The sequence below is a fragment of the Mastacembelus armatus genome, chromosome 19, assembly GCF_900324485.2.
Source record: "Mastacembelus armatus chromosome 19, fMasArm1.2, whole genome shotgun sequence".
NCBI lineage: Eukaryota > Metazoa > Chordata > Actinopteri > Synbranchiformes > Mastacembelidae > Mastacembelus > Mastacembelus armatus.
In genome coordinates this window covers 4,205,058-4,220,601 of record NC_046651.1, presented here as the reverse complement: position 1 = coordinate 4,220,601, position 15,544 = coordinate 4,205,058, and the positions used below count along the sequence as shown (strand labels likewise).

At 40.4% G+C, this 15,544-nt stretch overlaps 1 protein-coding gene across 1 annotated transcript in view; it reads right to left on the bottom strand.

Annotated features, from left to right (window-relative positions):
* Window positions 1–15,544, bottom strand: part of ryr2a (ryanodine receptor 2a (cardiac)) — a 289,201-nt gene that overhangs the window by 23,628 nt on the left and 250,029 nt on the right. The window contains 7 exon segments of the mRNA XM_026315769.2: window positions 1,935–2,021; window positions 2,479–2,625; window positions 5,031–5,073; window positions 12,005–12,135; window positions 12,351–12,620; window positions 14,638–14,724; window positions 15,047–15,188. Coding sequence (XP_026171554.1) covers window positions 1,935–2,021; window positions 2,479–2,625; window positions 5,031–5,073; window positions 12,005–12,135; window positions 12,351–12,620; window positions 14,638–14,724; window positions 15,047–15,188 — 907 coding nt within the window.

Genomic DNA, 15,544 nt, shown 5'->3' with positions numbered 1-15,544 from the left:
ATTCAATTCAGTTTATTTCTACTGGTACTCAGGTTAAAAAAAAACTTTATTTCAAAATAAAACCCAAGGTAAACCAGAAACAAGAAAACAAGGCGAGAGAACGAAGGCTATGACTTAACTAAACAGAACACCAGGGAGTGTGGAGAATCCAGACAAAGGAACAAGGCAACATGAACAAAGGGGCAAGACATGGGACCTGGGACACACACACACATTCTGGGGTCACACAGGTCTAAGGGGAACAAGAACGGGGACAAGACGGGTTCGGGTCACACACACATTCGGCGACTCACCAGATCACAGGGGAAAAAGGACAGGGTTAACAAGGCATGAAAAGTCTGGGTCACACACACTTGGGGAGACGCACCAGACCATTACAGGTAATGCGGTCCCGCCTTGTACACTGTCCACTGTTCACATGTAAATAATCTCAGGTGAACCAGGTAAATATGTGCACACCCCCGAGAAATGACACAAAATATCAAACTTCATCATAGAATTTACTCACTTTTTCTGCGCGTTTGGATGATGGCGCGTTACGCACGTGGAGCGGCGCTCCTTACATTCCACACAGAGACAAATACTTTAGCTTGTCCTCAGAGTAAAAACACTGATTTTAACTCAAATGAGGATCGTTTGGCTCCTCATTGTGTTGTATTGTGCTGCACTAATCCGTCCCATCTACATTGACTGAAAGGCTCATTATGCTGGTCTCCAAAGTCTTGTGAACCAATGTTCTGTTTGTGTTTTATGGTCTTATTTCAGTGAGTAAAAAATTGTAGTTTTTCACTAACCATGCATAAACACTTTTTTCTCAAAAACACAATCATGTATAAACTTGCTGCTCACATATTATTGTAGCCAATTTTGTGCTTATTACAGTGTTATCAGACTTTAGACATTAGTATGTTTAAAAGACACTGAAAAAAGCACAAATGTCAGGACATGTCAAAATTTGTCCAGGCCCCAAAAACCCCCTCAGACCCCAGAGGGTTAAAGTGAGAATACCAGATAGAAGTATGGTCTAAAAACCCATTGTAGTACCCAAGAAACAGAAAGGAAGGCAAGCCTGGGAATATTCCAGCACGCAATCAGGATAAACTATCCAGACCCCTCCCCTCTTGTAGGCGCTACAGAGCACTATATGCCAAAACCACAGCACAGAGAGTTTCTTCCCCTAGGCTGTCACTCTCATAACCTCACAATGCCATAGAGTGTCAGAAATGACCACTGTGCAATAACATTACATCCATATTTCAGTATCTGTACTGCAACAGTTTTGCAACTGGATTTTGAAAATTGGCATTGGTATCGGCAACAGAAAAACCAATATCGATCGACCTCTAGTTTAAACAGTTATTTATTTATATACACTGTTGCCCTCACTATTACTATCACTCTGTATGCTAAATAGGTCTGTCGAATAAAGACATAAAAGATCATGATTGTTTGTGTTCTTCAGGTTAGAAATTGTGTTAATGTGTTGATATTTGAGACTTTGGTGAAGATCATATCACATTTTATAATCAAACAGTGTCATATTTTCTTGCAACTGCATTTAGAATTACATATTAACCACAAAACAGTTGAAATGTGTATAGAATATTTTCAGCTGATGTACCAGTACATAACTAATATGTAATCTGGGTTTTAATATTTAATTTGCTGTAAACATTGCATCATGAAGAGCTGAAACAAGCAGATGCAGAATACATATTTTATTCCTACATAGATTATTTTAACAATTTTAAAACTGCTTAAGAGGAAACAAGGGGAAACACGACGTTAAGGGTGTGATGGAAACCTTTAAAAATCTTACAATTATATTTAAATAAGCTGGAATTTGGGAAAGCCTGTTATTTGTGCACAGGGAATTCTACAATGAGTCTGTCTGTGTGAAAGGTGATAAATGATTTGTACTTTTAAATACTTACATTGTCTGTAAATACAACTCCCAACTTCCAGATCTGGTACTTGATATCAATGGAGTTCAGTCTGTTAATAGAGGAAAAAAAAAGAGGCTTACAGAGGACAACCATATATCATTCCCTTCTTATTAAAGGTCGTATTTGCCCTGAGGTAAGCATTTAAGGCAAAGAACGCACATGGTGAATTAAAACAGATCTTGTAGAACTACAATTCTTAATACATATACATTGGTACAATAAAGGAAGCACAATTATAAAATGATGTGTGCTCATTGCTTTTATTAAAAAGTTAAAATTGTACATTTTAATAGTTAGCTCCTGTGATTTGTGTGACCTTGTAGGACAACGAAATTAAACTGCTTTTTAATGAATGCAGATATATTATTGGTAGTGCAGAATACCACACATATTTGTAAAAAAAAAAGTGGCAAAATTACATATTCCTTTGGCTGAATAGTTCAATCTGTAACTCACAGCAGGAAAATTTCCACAAATTACCCAAATAAATTGTTAATGTAAAGGTAAATATTGGCTGATACTAAGTACTGACACACAATACTCACACAGCAGCCAGAGAGCTGTCCCTTCTTGGCTTTCTCTTTTTATGAGAATCACTGAAGTCCAGGGCAGCTTTGTCCATTCCCAGCAGCTCACTGATGCGGTCATGGCCATAAAACTCCCCATATTTATCCATCACCTGAGGAAGAGCAGTATTTCTTGAAGAAAGAATTTTAAGTGGCATGTTTCAAACAGCAACAATAAAACTGTATTTTCAAAATTACATTTTAGCTATGCTCAGACAGATGACAAGACAGTAACACAAAATCACAGAAGGTACTATCAAGCACAAACACTCTTTAGCCGTAGCTACCAGTACATTTCATGTAATTTTAGTTCTTAACCCTCCTGTTGTCTACACATTGTATATACGTCCCTTGTCCTTTGGGTCAAAATTGACCCACCCTCACTAAATTTAGATTTAGATTTAAAATAAAGCAATTTCATTTTATGTTAAATTCCAAATCTATTTTGCATGAAGAAACAACCTGTCATTCATCAGAAACTGTGTGATTATCAAAATTTCCCCTTTTTACAGTGCAGAAACACTGCATTCATTCAGTGGACCCAACTCATATTTATGTCAAAACAGCCGTCATATACATGTTTTCTCTACCAAAGAAGATTTTCATCATCATTATTATTTCTTAAAGTACAGCAAAGGTGGCAGTCAATATTTTTTTATCAAGAAATAGTAACTGTATAGGCCAAAAAAGTATCACACGTGCAGAAACAGCTTTGAATGCAATTTTCTGAGGGGTTTTCTCTGCTGTTAAACATAGTTTAGGATCATTTTTGACCTGAAGACAACAGGAGGGTTAATCTATTTGATTATTTGTGTAAGCTGCTGGTGTGTATCTTGTCTGGAGTGTCAGTGGGTTAATCCAGCAGTGATTCCAAAAACACCATTGTGCTGTTGTACCGTTGATGGAGATCGCCTTTGAAAAAATAGGGATAGACCTCATATGGTTGTTTTACTGTAGTGCAAAGGGATATGGTTTTGTGTTTGTCCTGCTGGATTACACAATATACTATCTGGAAGCAGTGCCACTATTCAAAATCTGTGTAAACAATGGGGAGTGGGCTCTATTTCATATCATCTCCTGAATTGAAATCCCATGAGTTTCTTAGTGACTTGGGCACCATGTTCGTGTCTCACACATTTAGGAAACTTTACAACTTACTGGCTATCAAATCTATTCAAAACAGTGCCAACCACCCGCAGACTGCGTGCTGCTCTTTGCAGACCTAATGGGGTCTGATTCTCTGGTAAAGTTAGTGAGCTGGGGCAGGGGCTTCCAAAATATATCAAAACACCTCTGTTCGTTTGTGAAAGCCATCAGTCGCCAGCCCAAAGGGCAGATAATGCCGCATTGCAATAGTGTTTAACAGACATGTTATCTTTTAGAACATTATACTGACTGTAAAGGAGGCGTTGGCTTATGATTCCAAATTTGTGACCTCTTTGACATGACTGTAACCTTAGGTACAGATCGTTATCCTCAATCGTCTCAGGTTGTCCGTTTAGAACAAATGACAGTTCACACTCATGCCACTCATTTATTGAGGCTGTTGAGGTTCAGGAATACTCATGGTCATGCTCATGTTCATGATTACTGCTAACTGAGGATGACTGGGGACACTCCGGTAGAGGGTGAACTCCAATTGGCTGAGGGACAGGGTACTTTGCCCCGTCGACATGAACACAACGTGTCAAGACACAGAAAGTAGCAATAACCCAATGACTCGTTAAAGTCCAGCTAAAACTAATAACCTATTGAACACTAACTGACATCTGAACAATCTGGCCTGAAAGGGCTATTCAGAGCGGGTCCAGTGGACGGAACAATGTCAGTTGGCATTTGATCAGATGTGGTAAGTCAAAGTTAGAATCTGCTCAGTGTGTGCTGCTGCAGAAAACTCCTGACATGTCAAAACTGTATTTCCTGAAGACAGATGCAACAGACAAGAGGCTGGGGGTGGCATTGTCACAGCAGGTGCAAGGGGATGATCACTTAGTGCTGTAGAAAGCTGTCCAAGTGGGAATGCCATTACAGCACTATTGAAAAAGAGTGTCTGGCTATACAGTGGGCAATTGACACCCTCCATTATTACCTGCTGAGGCACCCCTTCACACCCTGTTCTGATGCTCTGCTCCAAGGATTCCACCGCATGAAAGATGCCAATGTCCAGATCAGTTGGTGGTGGCGGGGGTTGAGTTTGGGGGGTAATCTGTAGGTTGGGAGTTTTGGGTGTGTGAGATTGTTGCAGCTGGGACTAATCAATAAATCATTGTCCTTCTATTTGATGGGAATAAAGCAGAGGAGAGCTCTCTTCTCCTGGACACCAGCACCTGTGACAAGAAGCTGTCAAGAGCAGTAGCACACAGCTGGAGTGAATTTGGAGATACTGGTAGCTAGCAGAAATACAGATGGCTGACAAAGGGAAAGAGCACAGTGTGTGCACCAGTGGTCAGAAAGTCACTGGTTTGAAAGCACAGTGACTAGCTAGAGAAATTTAAAAAGTCCCTTCAGTGACACCTACCTTTCTCTTCACAAACTTATCCCAGTAGTTGTTAGGAAATGATCTGAAATTAGAGAACAAAATACAAGTGCATTACTTCAGGTATAACAGTGTGTTGTGTTCATTATTATAAAAATGTAACTGTAAACAACTATAACAAGAGACAAACTCTATATGCAAATCTCTTAATACAGTGGGTACGGAAAGTATTCAGACCCCTTTAAATTTTTCACTCTTTGTGTCATTGCAGCCATTTGCCAAAATCAAAAAAGTTCATTTTATTTCTCATTAATGTACACTCAGCACCCCATCTTGACAGAAAAAAACAAATGTAGAAATTTTTGCAAATTTATTAAAAAAGAAAAACTGAAATATCACATGGTCATAAGTATTCAGACCCTGTGCTCAGTATTGAGTAGAAGCACCCTTTTGAGCTAGTACAGCCATGAGTCTTCTTGGGAATGATGTAACAAGTTTTTCACACCTGGATTTGGGGATCCTCTGCCATTCTTCCTTGCAGATCCTCACCAGTTCTGTCAGGTTGGATGGTGAACATTGGTGGACAGCCATTTTCAGGTCTCTCCAGAGATGCTCAATTGGGTTTAGGTCAGGGCTCTGACTGGGCCAGTCAAGAACGGTCACAGAGTTGTTCCGAAGCCACTCCTTTGTTATTTTAGCTGTGTGCTTAGGGTCACTGTCCTGTTGAAAGGTGAACCTTCAGCCCAGTCTGAGGTCCTGAGGACTCTGGAAGAGGTTTTCTTCCAGGATATCTCTGTACTTGGCCGCATTCATCTTTCCTTCAATTGCAACCAGTCGTCCTGTCCCTGCAGCTGAAAAACACCCCCACAACATGATGCTCCCACCACCATGTTTCACTGTAGGGATTGTATTGGGCAGGTGATGAGCAGTGCCTGGTTTTCTCCACACATACCGCTTAGAATTAATGCCAAAAAGTTCAATCTTGGTCTCATCAGACCAGAGAATCTTATTTCTCATAGTCTGGGAGTCCTTCATGTGTTTTTTGGCAAACTTTATGCGGGCTTTCATGTGTCTTGCACTGAGGAGATGCTTCCGTCGGGCCACTCTGCCATAAAGCGCCTGCAGTGATAGTTGACTTTGTGGAACTTTCTCCCATCTCCCTACTGCATCTCTGGAGCTCAGCCACAGTGATCTTTGGGTTCTTCTTTACCTCTCTCACCAAGGCTCTTCTCCCACGATTGCTCAGTTTGGCTGGACGGCCAGGTCTAGGAAGAGTTCTGGTTGTCCCAAACTTGTTCCATTTGAGGATTATGTAGGCCACTGGGGTCTTAGGAACCTTGAGTGCTGCAGAAATTCTTTCGTAACCTTGGCTAGATCTGTGCCTTGCCACAATTCTGTCTCGAAGCTCCTTGGGCAGTTCCTTCATGATTCTCATTTGCTCTGACATGCACTGTGAGCTGTAAGGTCTTATATAGACAGGTGTGTGCCTTTCCTAATCAAGTCCAATCAGTTTAATTAAACACAGCTGGACTCCAATGAAGGAGCAGAACCATCTCAAGGAGGATCAGAAGAAATGGACAGCATGTGAGTTAAATATGAGGGTCACTGCAAAGGGTCTGAATACTTATGACTATGTGATATTTCAGTTTTTCTTTTTTAATAAATTTGAAAAAATTTCTACATTTCTGTTTTTTTTCTGTCAAGATGGGGTGCTGAGTGTATATTAATGTATAATGTATATTAAATAAAATTAACTTTTTTGATTTTGGCAAATGGCTGCAATGACACAAAGAGTGAAAAATTTAAAGGGGTCTGAATACTTTCCATACCCACTGTACCTGGGCACCTCTGCTTCTCAAACTTCATCTCATGTTTTTACCAGGGGTTCTTTCTACTTCTACTAGTCAGCAGTAATTGTATTTTCAAAGGATGCTGTACCATATGTAACATAGACAAGTTAATGGATACACACAAAGGCAAAGGCAAATTTATTTGTATAGCACCTTTCATACACTACGCAATTCAAAGTGCTTTACAAGGCATATAATTACATTAAAAGCATTGAAAAGAGCATTTAAAAATAAAGACATTTAACATAAAATAAATTTAAATCAAGTAAAGTAAATTAAAATAAAACATAAAAGCACATTAAGAAAACAAGGATGAACAATTATTTGAAGGCAGCAGTAAACAACAGAGTTTTCAGTCCTGATTTGACTGAGCTGACAGTTTGAGCAGTCCTCAGGTGTTCAGGAAGTTTGTTCCACAAGTGAGGAGCATAGTGACTGAATGCTGCTTCACTTTGTTTGGTTCTGGTTCTGGGAACACACAGTAGACCTGTCCCAGATGACCTGAGGGGTCTGGAAACCTCATAGGGAACCAATATATCTTGGATATATTTTGGTCCACAACCATTTAGTGCTTTATAAACTAGCAATAAGATTTTAAAATCTATCCTTTGACTAACGGGAAGCCAGTGTAGTGATCTAAGAACTGGTGTGATATGATCCAGTTTCTTGGTGTTTGTAAGGACTTTGGCAGCAGCATTCTGGACTAGCTGCAGCTACCTGATTGACTTTTTGCTAAGACCTGTGAACAAGCCATTACAATAATCTAACCTACTGAAAATAAATGCGTGAACAAGTTTTTCTGCATTTTGTTTAGACAGAAAACCTTTTATTCTAGCAATGTTTTTCAGGTGGTAATAGGAAGATTTAGTGATGGATTTTATGTGGTTGTTAAAATTCAGGTCTGAGTCAATGATTACACCAAGGTTTCTGGCTTGATTTGTAGCTTTCAATGACATGGAGTCAAGGTGAGCAATGACCTTTGACCTTTCATTTTTGGGGCCAAAAACAATCACTTCTGTCTTGTCTGTATTGAGCTGGAGAAAATTCTGGCGCATCCATTCTTTGACTTGATTAATACACTCATATAATGAAATTAGAGGACTATAATCATGAGATGATACTGATATATAAAGTTGGGTGTCATCTGCATAGTAGTCAATGTTGTAGTATTCCATAATCTGAGCAAGGGGCAGCATGTAGATATTGAATAAGAGAGGACCAAGAATAGACCCCTGAGGAACCCCACATTTCATTTTTGTTCACTCAGACTCGTAATTACCAAGTGAGACAAAATAGTCTCTATCTTGTAAGTAAGATTTTAGCCCATTTCACACTGAGCCAGTAACTCCCACCCACGCTTCTAGTCTATCAAGCAGCACAACATGATCAACTGTGTCAAATGCAGCACTGAGATCCAGTAGTACTCAAACAGAGGTTTTGGATTCATCATTATTCAAATGTAAATCATTTAAAATTTTAATAAGTGTAGCCTCGGTGCTGTGGTGTGCGCAAAATCCAGACTGAAGTGCATTAAAAAGATTGTTTTGCACCATAAATCTGTGAATTTGTTGAGAAACTACTTTTTCAATAATTTTTCCCAGAAATGGAAGATTTGATATTGGCCTGTAGTTACTTACTGCTGAAGCATCTAGATTAGGCTTTTTAAGAAGAGGTTTTATAACAGCAGTTTTTAAGGCCTGGGGAAACTGCCCTGACTGAAGAGAACTATTGACAATCTGCAATATATCTGGAGCTAAGCTGTTAAAAACATTTTTAAAAAAATTTGTTGGTAAAATATCAAGGCAGCATGATGTAGATTTTAATTGTAGTAGCGTTTCTGCTAGAGCTCTGTGATCAAGGAGATCAAAATGTTCTAGATTCACTGGAGAACAAGGAGGCACAGGTGATATTGTCATGTTCCTAGGACTGCAGCTAGAGATAGTTTGTCTTATCTTTGATATTTTGTCTGTGAAAAAGGCTGCAAAATCATTGCATGACTTTTTAGACAGCAGTTCAGAAGGAAGAGAGGGTGCTGGGTTTGTGAGTCTGTCTACAACAGAAAACAATATGCGGGCATTATTGCTGTTTCTATTGATAACCTCTGAGAAAAATGATTGCCCTGCATTTTTTAGTTTTTGGTTATAGTTGTGAAGACTCTCTTTGTACAAGTCGAAATGAACCTGAAGTTTGGTTTTTCACCACTTGCGTTCTGCTTGTCTGCATATTCTTTTCTGAATTTTAACCACTGTGGCTTTTCTCCAAGGTGACTTTGACTTTTTGCTGACAATACCTTGGTCCTAATTGGGGCAATGGAATCAATAACAGTCATAACTTTGGAACTGAAACTTCTTACAAGATCATCAACAGGGGCTGATGGCATGGTTGGTGATGGTGCATAAACCTGAATAAATAATGCACAGCACTTCTCATTAATATTTCGCTTTTTGACTACCTCTGTTTCGCCTGTGTTCAAAACAGCAGGGGTGGTTGTTTAAAAAAAAAAAACACAGTAATGATCAGAAAGAGCAACATCGGTCACCACCACCTCAGAAATATTAAGACCTTTAGAAATTATTAGATCCAGTGTGTGTCCCTTGATCTGTGTTGGATCTGTTACATGCTGAGAAAGCCCAAAGTTGTCCAGGATGTTCAAGAGTTCATTTGCACTTGCATCTTTGAGGTTATCAACATGAATATTAAAGTCACCCACTAAAACAATACAATCAAAATCAATGCATACAATAGATAGTAATTTAGCAAACTCGTCAAAAAAATGTGCATTGTACTTTGGGGGTCTATAAATAGTTACAAATATTGCTCGACAGGAGGATTTGGTATGAAGAGCAACATACTCAAAGGAGTCAAACTTTCCATATGATATGTTTCTGCATTTGAGGCTATCACTAAATAAAATAGCAACTCCACCTCCTTTCTTATGTATTCTTGTTTCACTCATGAAACTGAAATTTGGAGGGGTTGATTCAATAAGAACTGCAGCATTATTATCTTGTCCTAACCATGTTTAAAAACATAAATTCAAGCTTGTGCTTAATAATAAAATCATTGATTAAAAATGATTTGCCTACCAAAGACCTGACATTTAAAAGAGCTAAATTTAGTGTGTTAAAAACATTGTTTTCCCCATGTTCTGGGACATACTGTGGTTGGCAAGGGATACATAAATTTGCAGAATGCGTTGGGTAAGTCTTATTTTTCTGTAGATTTACCAAACATTTTCTGTTACCTATCAAAACTGGGATTGAAACAGCTATTTGCATATTGGGCCCCGGCTTTTCCTGGAGAGAGCCATGACTAACAGTATTGCAGCCTGGACCCAGCACATATCAGTTAGAGCTTACTGTGCTGTTATCAGGCTGTGGAGACAAAGAATGGTTTTGGTGACGGCGTGGAGGAGGGGTTGGTGGATGCTGCAATTGTGATTGCAGCAGAGCTTGCTGAGGAATTGGTGGGGCATGCCGCTTTGAGGGGCTTCTGGGGGTGAAAATGACACTGGGGGAGGAGGTCAGTTTGGGCCCAGTAGTGATGTGCTTCATCAGGTTGGCAAGGTTCTTGGTGATGGGGAATGGGGAATGGGATGCCCCGGGAAGATGGTGAACTAGGTAGGGTTTGCGGGGTTGTGGGAAGTGAATCCTCACAGGCAGTGTCTGCTAGTGGAGGGGGTGTGGCCTCCTCATCTTTGTTCTGACTTCTCTCCATGTTAGAGCATTCGGGGGGGAGTGTTGGCTTTGGATGTTTTGATGTTTCTTCATTTTGTTTAGATTCCCGTATCTTGTCCTTGGCAGATTCCCATCGTATCCTGTCCTTGGCAGAGGGAAGATTGTGGCGCAGGAAGAAAAATAGGTTGGAGGTGAAAGCTTTTACTCCTGATTTATTTAGAGACAATCCGTCTCCCTTAAAAAGATGCCTGCGATCCCAGAAATGGTTAAAATTATCAATAAAATGTACTGAGTGGACATCACATGCAGTTGAAAGCCATGTGTTCAGTGCTAGTAACCTGCTGAATTTCTCAGTTCGTCCTCTGACTGGTGGTAGAGGTCCACTGATAAAAACTTCTGCATTTAGCGACCTTACTGTGTTTAGCAGATTATTAAAGTCCTTTTTGAGGATTTCGGACTGCTGCTTCACAATATCATTTGCCCCTGTGTGTAGTACGACGTTTTTCACAGTTGGGTTTTCTGCAACAATGCTCAGGATTTTGTCAGTAGTGTCAGAGACCATATCTTTTGGGAAATACAGCACTTTTGTGTTGTTACTGCACATCCGTCTCACATCTTTTATGGCAGAGTCGCCCACAATCAGAGACTGAGGCCCTGTTAGCTTTCCTCTTAGTTTTCTGTCTTCTGTTGAGTTTTCAGACCTTACCCCTCTCTGTGGATGTGGAGGATTGTCCAAGTGATCAGATGATGATCCAGGGTCCTGCAGTAGTGGAGCGAATCTATTTTGTACCTGTACAGTTGGTTTCTTAGGAGTTTTGTTGCTCCTTTTCTCTTTAGCTGTTATCCATGGCTGTGCTTTCCTCTGCACAGGAGTTGAGGAGGATGGTAACGCTGGCCAGCCTGTCGCATCACAGATTTCTGGGCGCTGAATTCTGCCTGTTGCTTGTCCTGATTTAGTCTTTGGCTTTGCTCCGAGAGCGTTCCAGGGAGGACTGATACCAGTAGTTTTATTTACCCGGACACAACCCTCCCGTTGCTCGGTCTTGTTAGTGGTAGTTATCTGTATACTAGCATGCTCTTGTCTGCTACTATGGTAGAGTGGTAGAGTAGTGTCCTCTTTCCCAGATAGTACATTTATCTCCATGTACATCTCTAACCTTTGCACTTTAGTTTCCAGCATAGTGATTTTCTGTAGGAGTTTGCTTGTGATCGTCCTCAGGGAAGGGAGGCATGGTCATCGGATGTTGATCAAAAATAAAAGTAAAAATAAAATCCTCACTAAAATTCCAAATGCAGTAAAAAAGGGGTAAAATAATGTTAAAAAGTGTATTATAAAATCATTGAGTAAGAATGCATGAAGTAAAAAGGAATAAAAGCAAAGTAAAACTGGCAGAAGCAGGAGCAAGCAGAAGTGTGTCTACACTCTACAGAAGCAGGAAGCAGCTGTGTATATGAGCTACACACTCATATACACACAAGGTCTACTCACTGTGTGTTGATTACTAGTCTGTCCCATTGTCCTTTGATGTCATCTTCAGATGGCTGATCTGTGATATAAAGGCCATCAAATTCCAGCTTTCTGGCTACCTCCTTCTCACGTTTAAAGATCACCAGAGGCACCTACATTCCTCACACACGCAGACACAAAAAACAATATAGAAAAGCTATTTAATTTTTGACAATACAAATATTTAGAGTATTTGAAAAATTGCACATTCTGCACAAAAGTAAAATTTAATGGTGGACTGTATGGTTTGTTAAAATTTAAGTCATATAAATAGGAAAATAGGAATTCCATTTCTATTATTTCTGCAATATATTTATATTTTTCCTGCCTTGAGACAGTAGTATCCAATGATGCAGAAAAAGGAGATGACAGTGTGTAGGATGGCCAGAATCCGCAACATGGGCTCCATGTATCCACTGCTCTCCTCCAGGACAAATCGGACCATGACCGGCTTCAATGACTCCCCAGTCTCATCTATCGCCTCCTCCTTTGTGTCCACTCCTTCGCCACCCAGTGAATCCCATTGAACGCTGCTGTCTGGTTGGCTGCTGGTGTACACTCCTTCCCTTTTCTCAACCACAGCTGATGATGTAGAAACCTGGTGGGGACAATTTGTTGATCCTCAAGCTAACCAAGCTTTGCAGAGCAAAGAGACTTCATGTTTTTATAGACTGTCAGAGAGGTCTCCATTTATTTTAAGAAGCTGCAAAGCCTGTGTTTAAAAAGTGATGAGGTACACTGAGGAGGCTATTAGGAAAATGTTTTATTCTTTTCATTTTGTTACTATTGTTTACATATAATCCTACACCTACTGTATTTTCCTATGTACATTCTGTAATTATGGAATTGCAGTTACCATCTATGTGCTGGGGGATAAAGACAGGACGGTTGACCGCTGTTTAACCTATTCTGGGTCTTATCTTAATTTGACAGATGATTGAAATTGCCCTCACCCCAGGAAGTGTTTCCTCTTTCTTCATATGTAACTTTGGTCGTACTGAGCCTAGCCATGGGTCTCTCACTCTGCACTCAGTGTGTTTAGTGACAGTTTACTCCTTGTGCAAGTTAAATTGATCTAACCTCTGAAGTTCGTCCTCTGAGTCTATTTTATTTAGAATTTCTCTAACAGAGGCAAAGTCCGAGCCTGCTTTGGCTGTATAGATTGGAGGGTTTGTAGGGCTGCATCCACAGACCTAGTTTGGCCATGAAGACCTTTTGCATATACAAAAACAAATTCTCATTCATCATGCTAAAGAGGAGGCCTACGGCCCACAACTGCCCAGAAACACACTGAACACAGAAATCAGGCAGCTAAGAGAAGCTACACTGAAAGCTAAAATAACTGTTTTCAGACGACCCTGCGTCAGTGTGGAGAATGACCACACGTGAGGATACCTGAATGTGTTTTACTATAGGACTGAGAAACAACATTTGACACCTGTCCCCCACTCCACCTCAGACACACAACCCGCAGCTGCTCACCTAGACCCAGCTCCTGACAGTGTCTCCCTCTTACTGTCTGAAAATCTGTGCTGACCAGCTGGCCCCCATTTTCACACATATCTTCACCAGCTCACTGGAGCTAGGTAAAGTCCCATCCTACTACAAATGCTCCACCATCATGCCAGTAGCCCTCAATCAGTGAATACAGACCTGTTGCCCTGACAAGTGGTTATGAAGTCCTTTGATAGACTGGTGTGAACCCACCTGAAGGACATCACAGGCTCATTGCTGGATACCCTGCAGTCCCCTGCGGCCAAAGATGCCAAATGAGGATGCAGTCAACATGGCACTGCATTACATCCTGCAACACCTCAACTCACCAGGAACCTATGCATAGGTTCTGATCATGGACTTCTGCTTGGCATTCGACACTATCATCCCAGACATCCTCTGGTCCAAACTGACAGAGATGAGTGTGCCAGCCTCCAACCTGTCAGTCGACCAGCTTTCTTACAGATAGGAGAGGCAGGTGAGGCTGTGTAGAAGCGCATTCAGCACATACTAGGTCAGCACAGGAGCCCCCAAGAAATATGTACTCTCCCCCACTCTTCTCCGTCTACATCAAGAATTGCACCTCACCTCATGTCTGTGTACAGACAGAGGGTTGATCAGATGGTCTACTGGGGCAGCCTGGAGGAGAACACACTCAAAACAGTGGAGATGACAGTGGACTTCACGAGGAGGCCCCATACCCTACCTTCCCTCACCATACTCAGTAGTACTGTAACAGCAGTGGATACCTTCAAGTTTCTGGGATCCACAATCTCCCAGGACCTGAACTGGACATCCAGCCTTAGCATCATCATCAAGCAGGCACAGCACACTGAGTCTGTTCTTTGCACATCTGATACTTTGGGGGTTTGGTTTAGCAACCAAACTCAACAGGAACAGGAACACCAATACTGTTAAACAATAAATTGTAAATATTGTAAATATACAGTAATCATCTGGACGCTCTTCCTCCACAGGATTTACTAGGCCTATTAGTTTTTCTATTTAAATTGTTGACTACAAAGCCCATTAAGAGCCACTACAACAGAGTCAAATTCATACATACATACTTGGTAATAAAGATGATTCTGATTTCCATCACTCATATACTGTAAAATTACCTTATAGAATAAGAGAATGAAGTTGATTGCAAAGGCAACAAACAGTGCCAGCATCCTCATGTTGTAAAAGTTCCGGGCAAAGTAGTTCTGCATAGGATACAAAAAGAGGAGTTACTAATGTGCGTCTGGGTGTTACAGACAGAGGAGTTAATGTTAGACTTCAGACAACTAAAATATATGTCTTAAAACTGAGCTATCATCATCATCCCAATCCAACATTGTATGTCACTGCACTTAGCAGTGCAGACCTTTTCACAATTTTATGGGTCACTTTATGGGTATGCAAATAACATTATGTTTAACCTGAGCAGTTCAAAGTCAGATTGGATAAAAAAAACTAATTTGAGAAAGAGAATTTCATGACCACAATTGAAAAAGCAACAGAAAGGGAGATAAAAGTATCTTGTACCAGTAGTTTCCTTTGGTAGGCTCTGATTTTCTTCAAAAAAGCAGACTCCTGCAGATCTGGTTCATCAGACTTTGAAGTGTGTTGCCTCCTAATTGTTGGCTTCATCTTCTTATTCTTGTGTTGTTTCTCTGCCTGTCCGTCCCTAAAATCACAACACAATATAAACTTAGCAGACTAGTGCTTGACTGCCCATTTTCCTGCATGTTTAAAATTTGGAGGGCTAAGTAAATGGACCAGAAGTTGTTATACTGTAAGTTAAATGCATTTACTCACTAAGTAATGCTTTATCTTAAATACTGTAACAGCGTACAAACCAAAACCAAAGTTTAGAAGTATGCATTTTAAATTGTCATGTTCTTATAAGCACAGGCCAAGGTGGAGGATTAGCAGCAACGTTTCATCAAAGCTTATTAATAAATCCTCGTAGTAAACATAGTTCTAACTCATTTGAGAGCCTCAGTCTTAGCCTCTCACACTCCAACTGGAAAACTCAAAAAC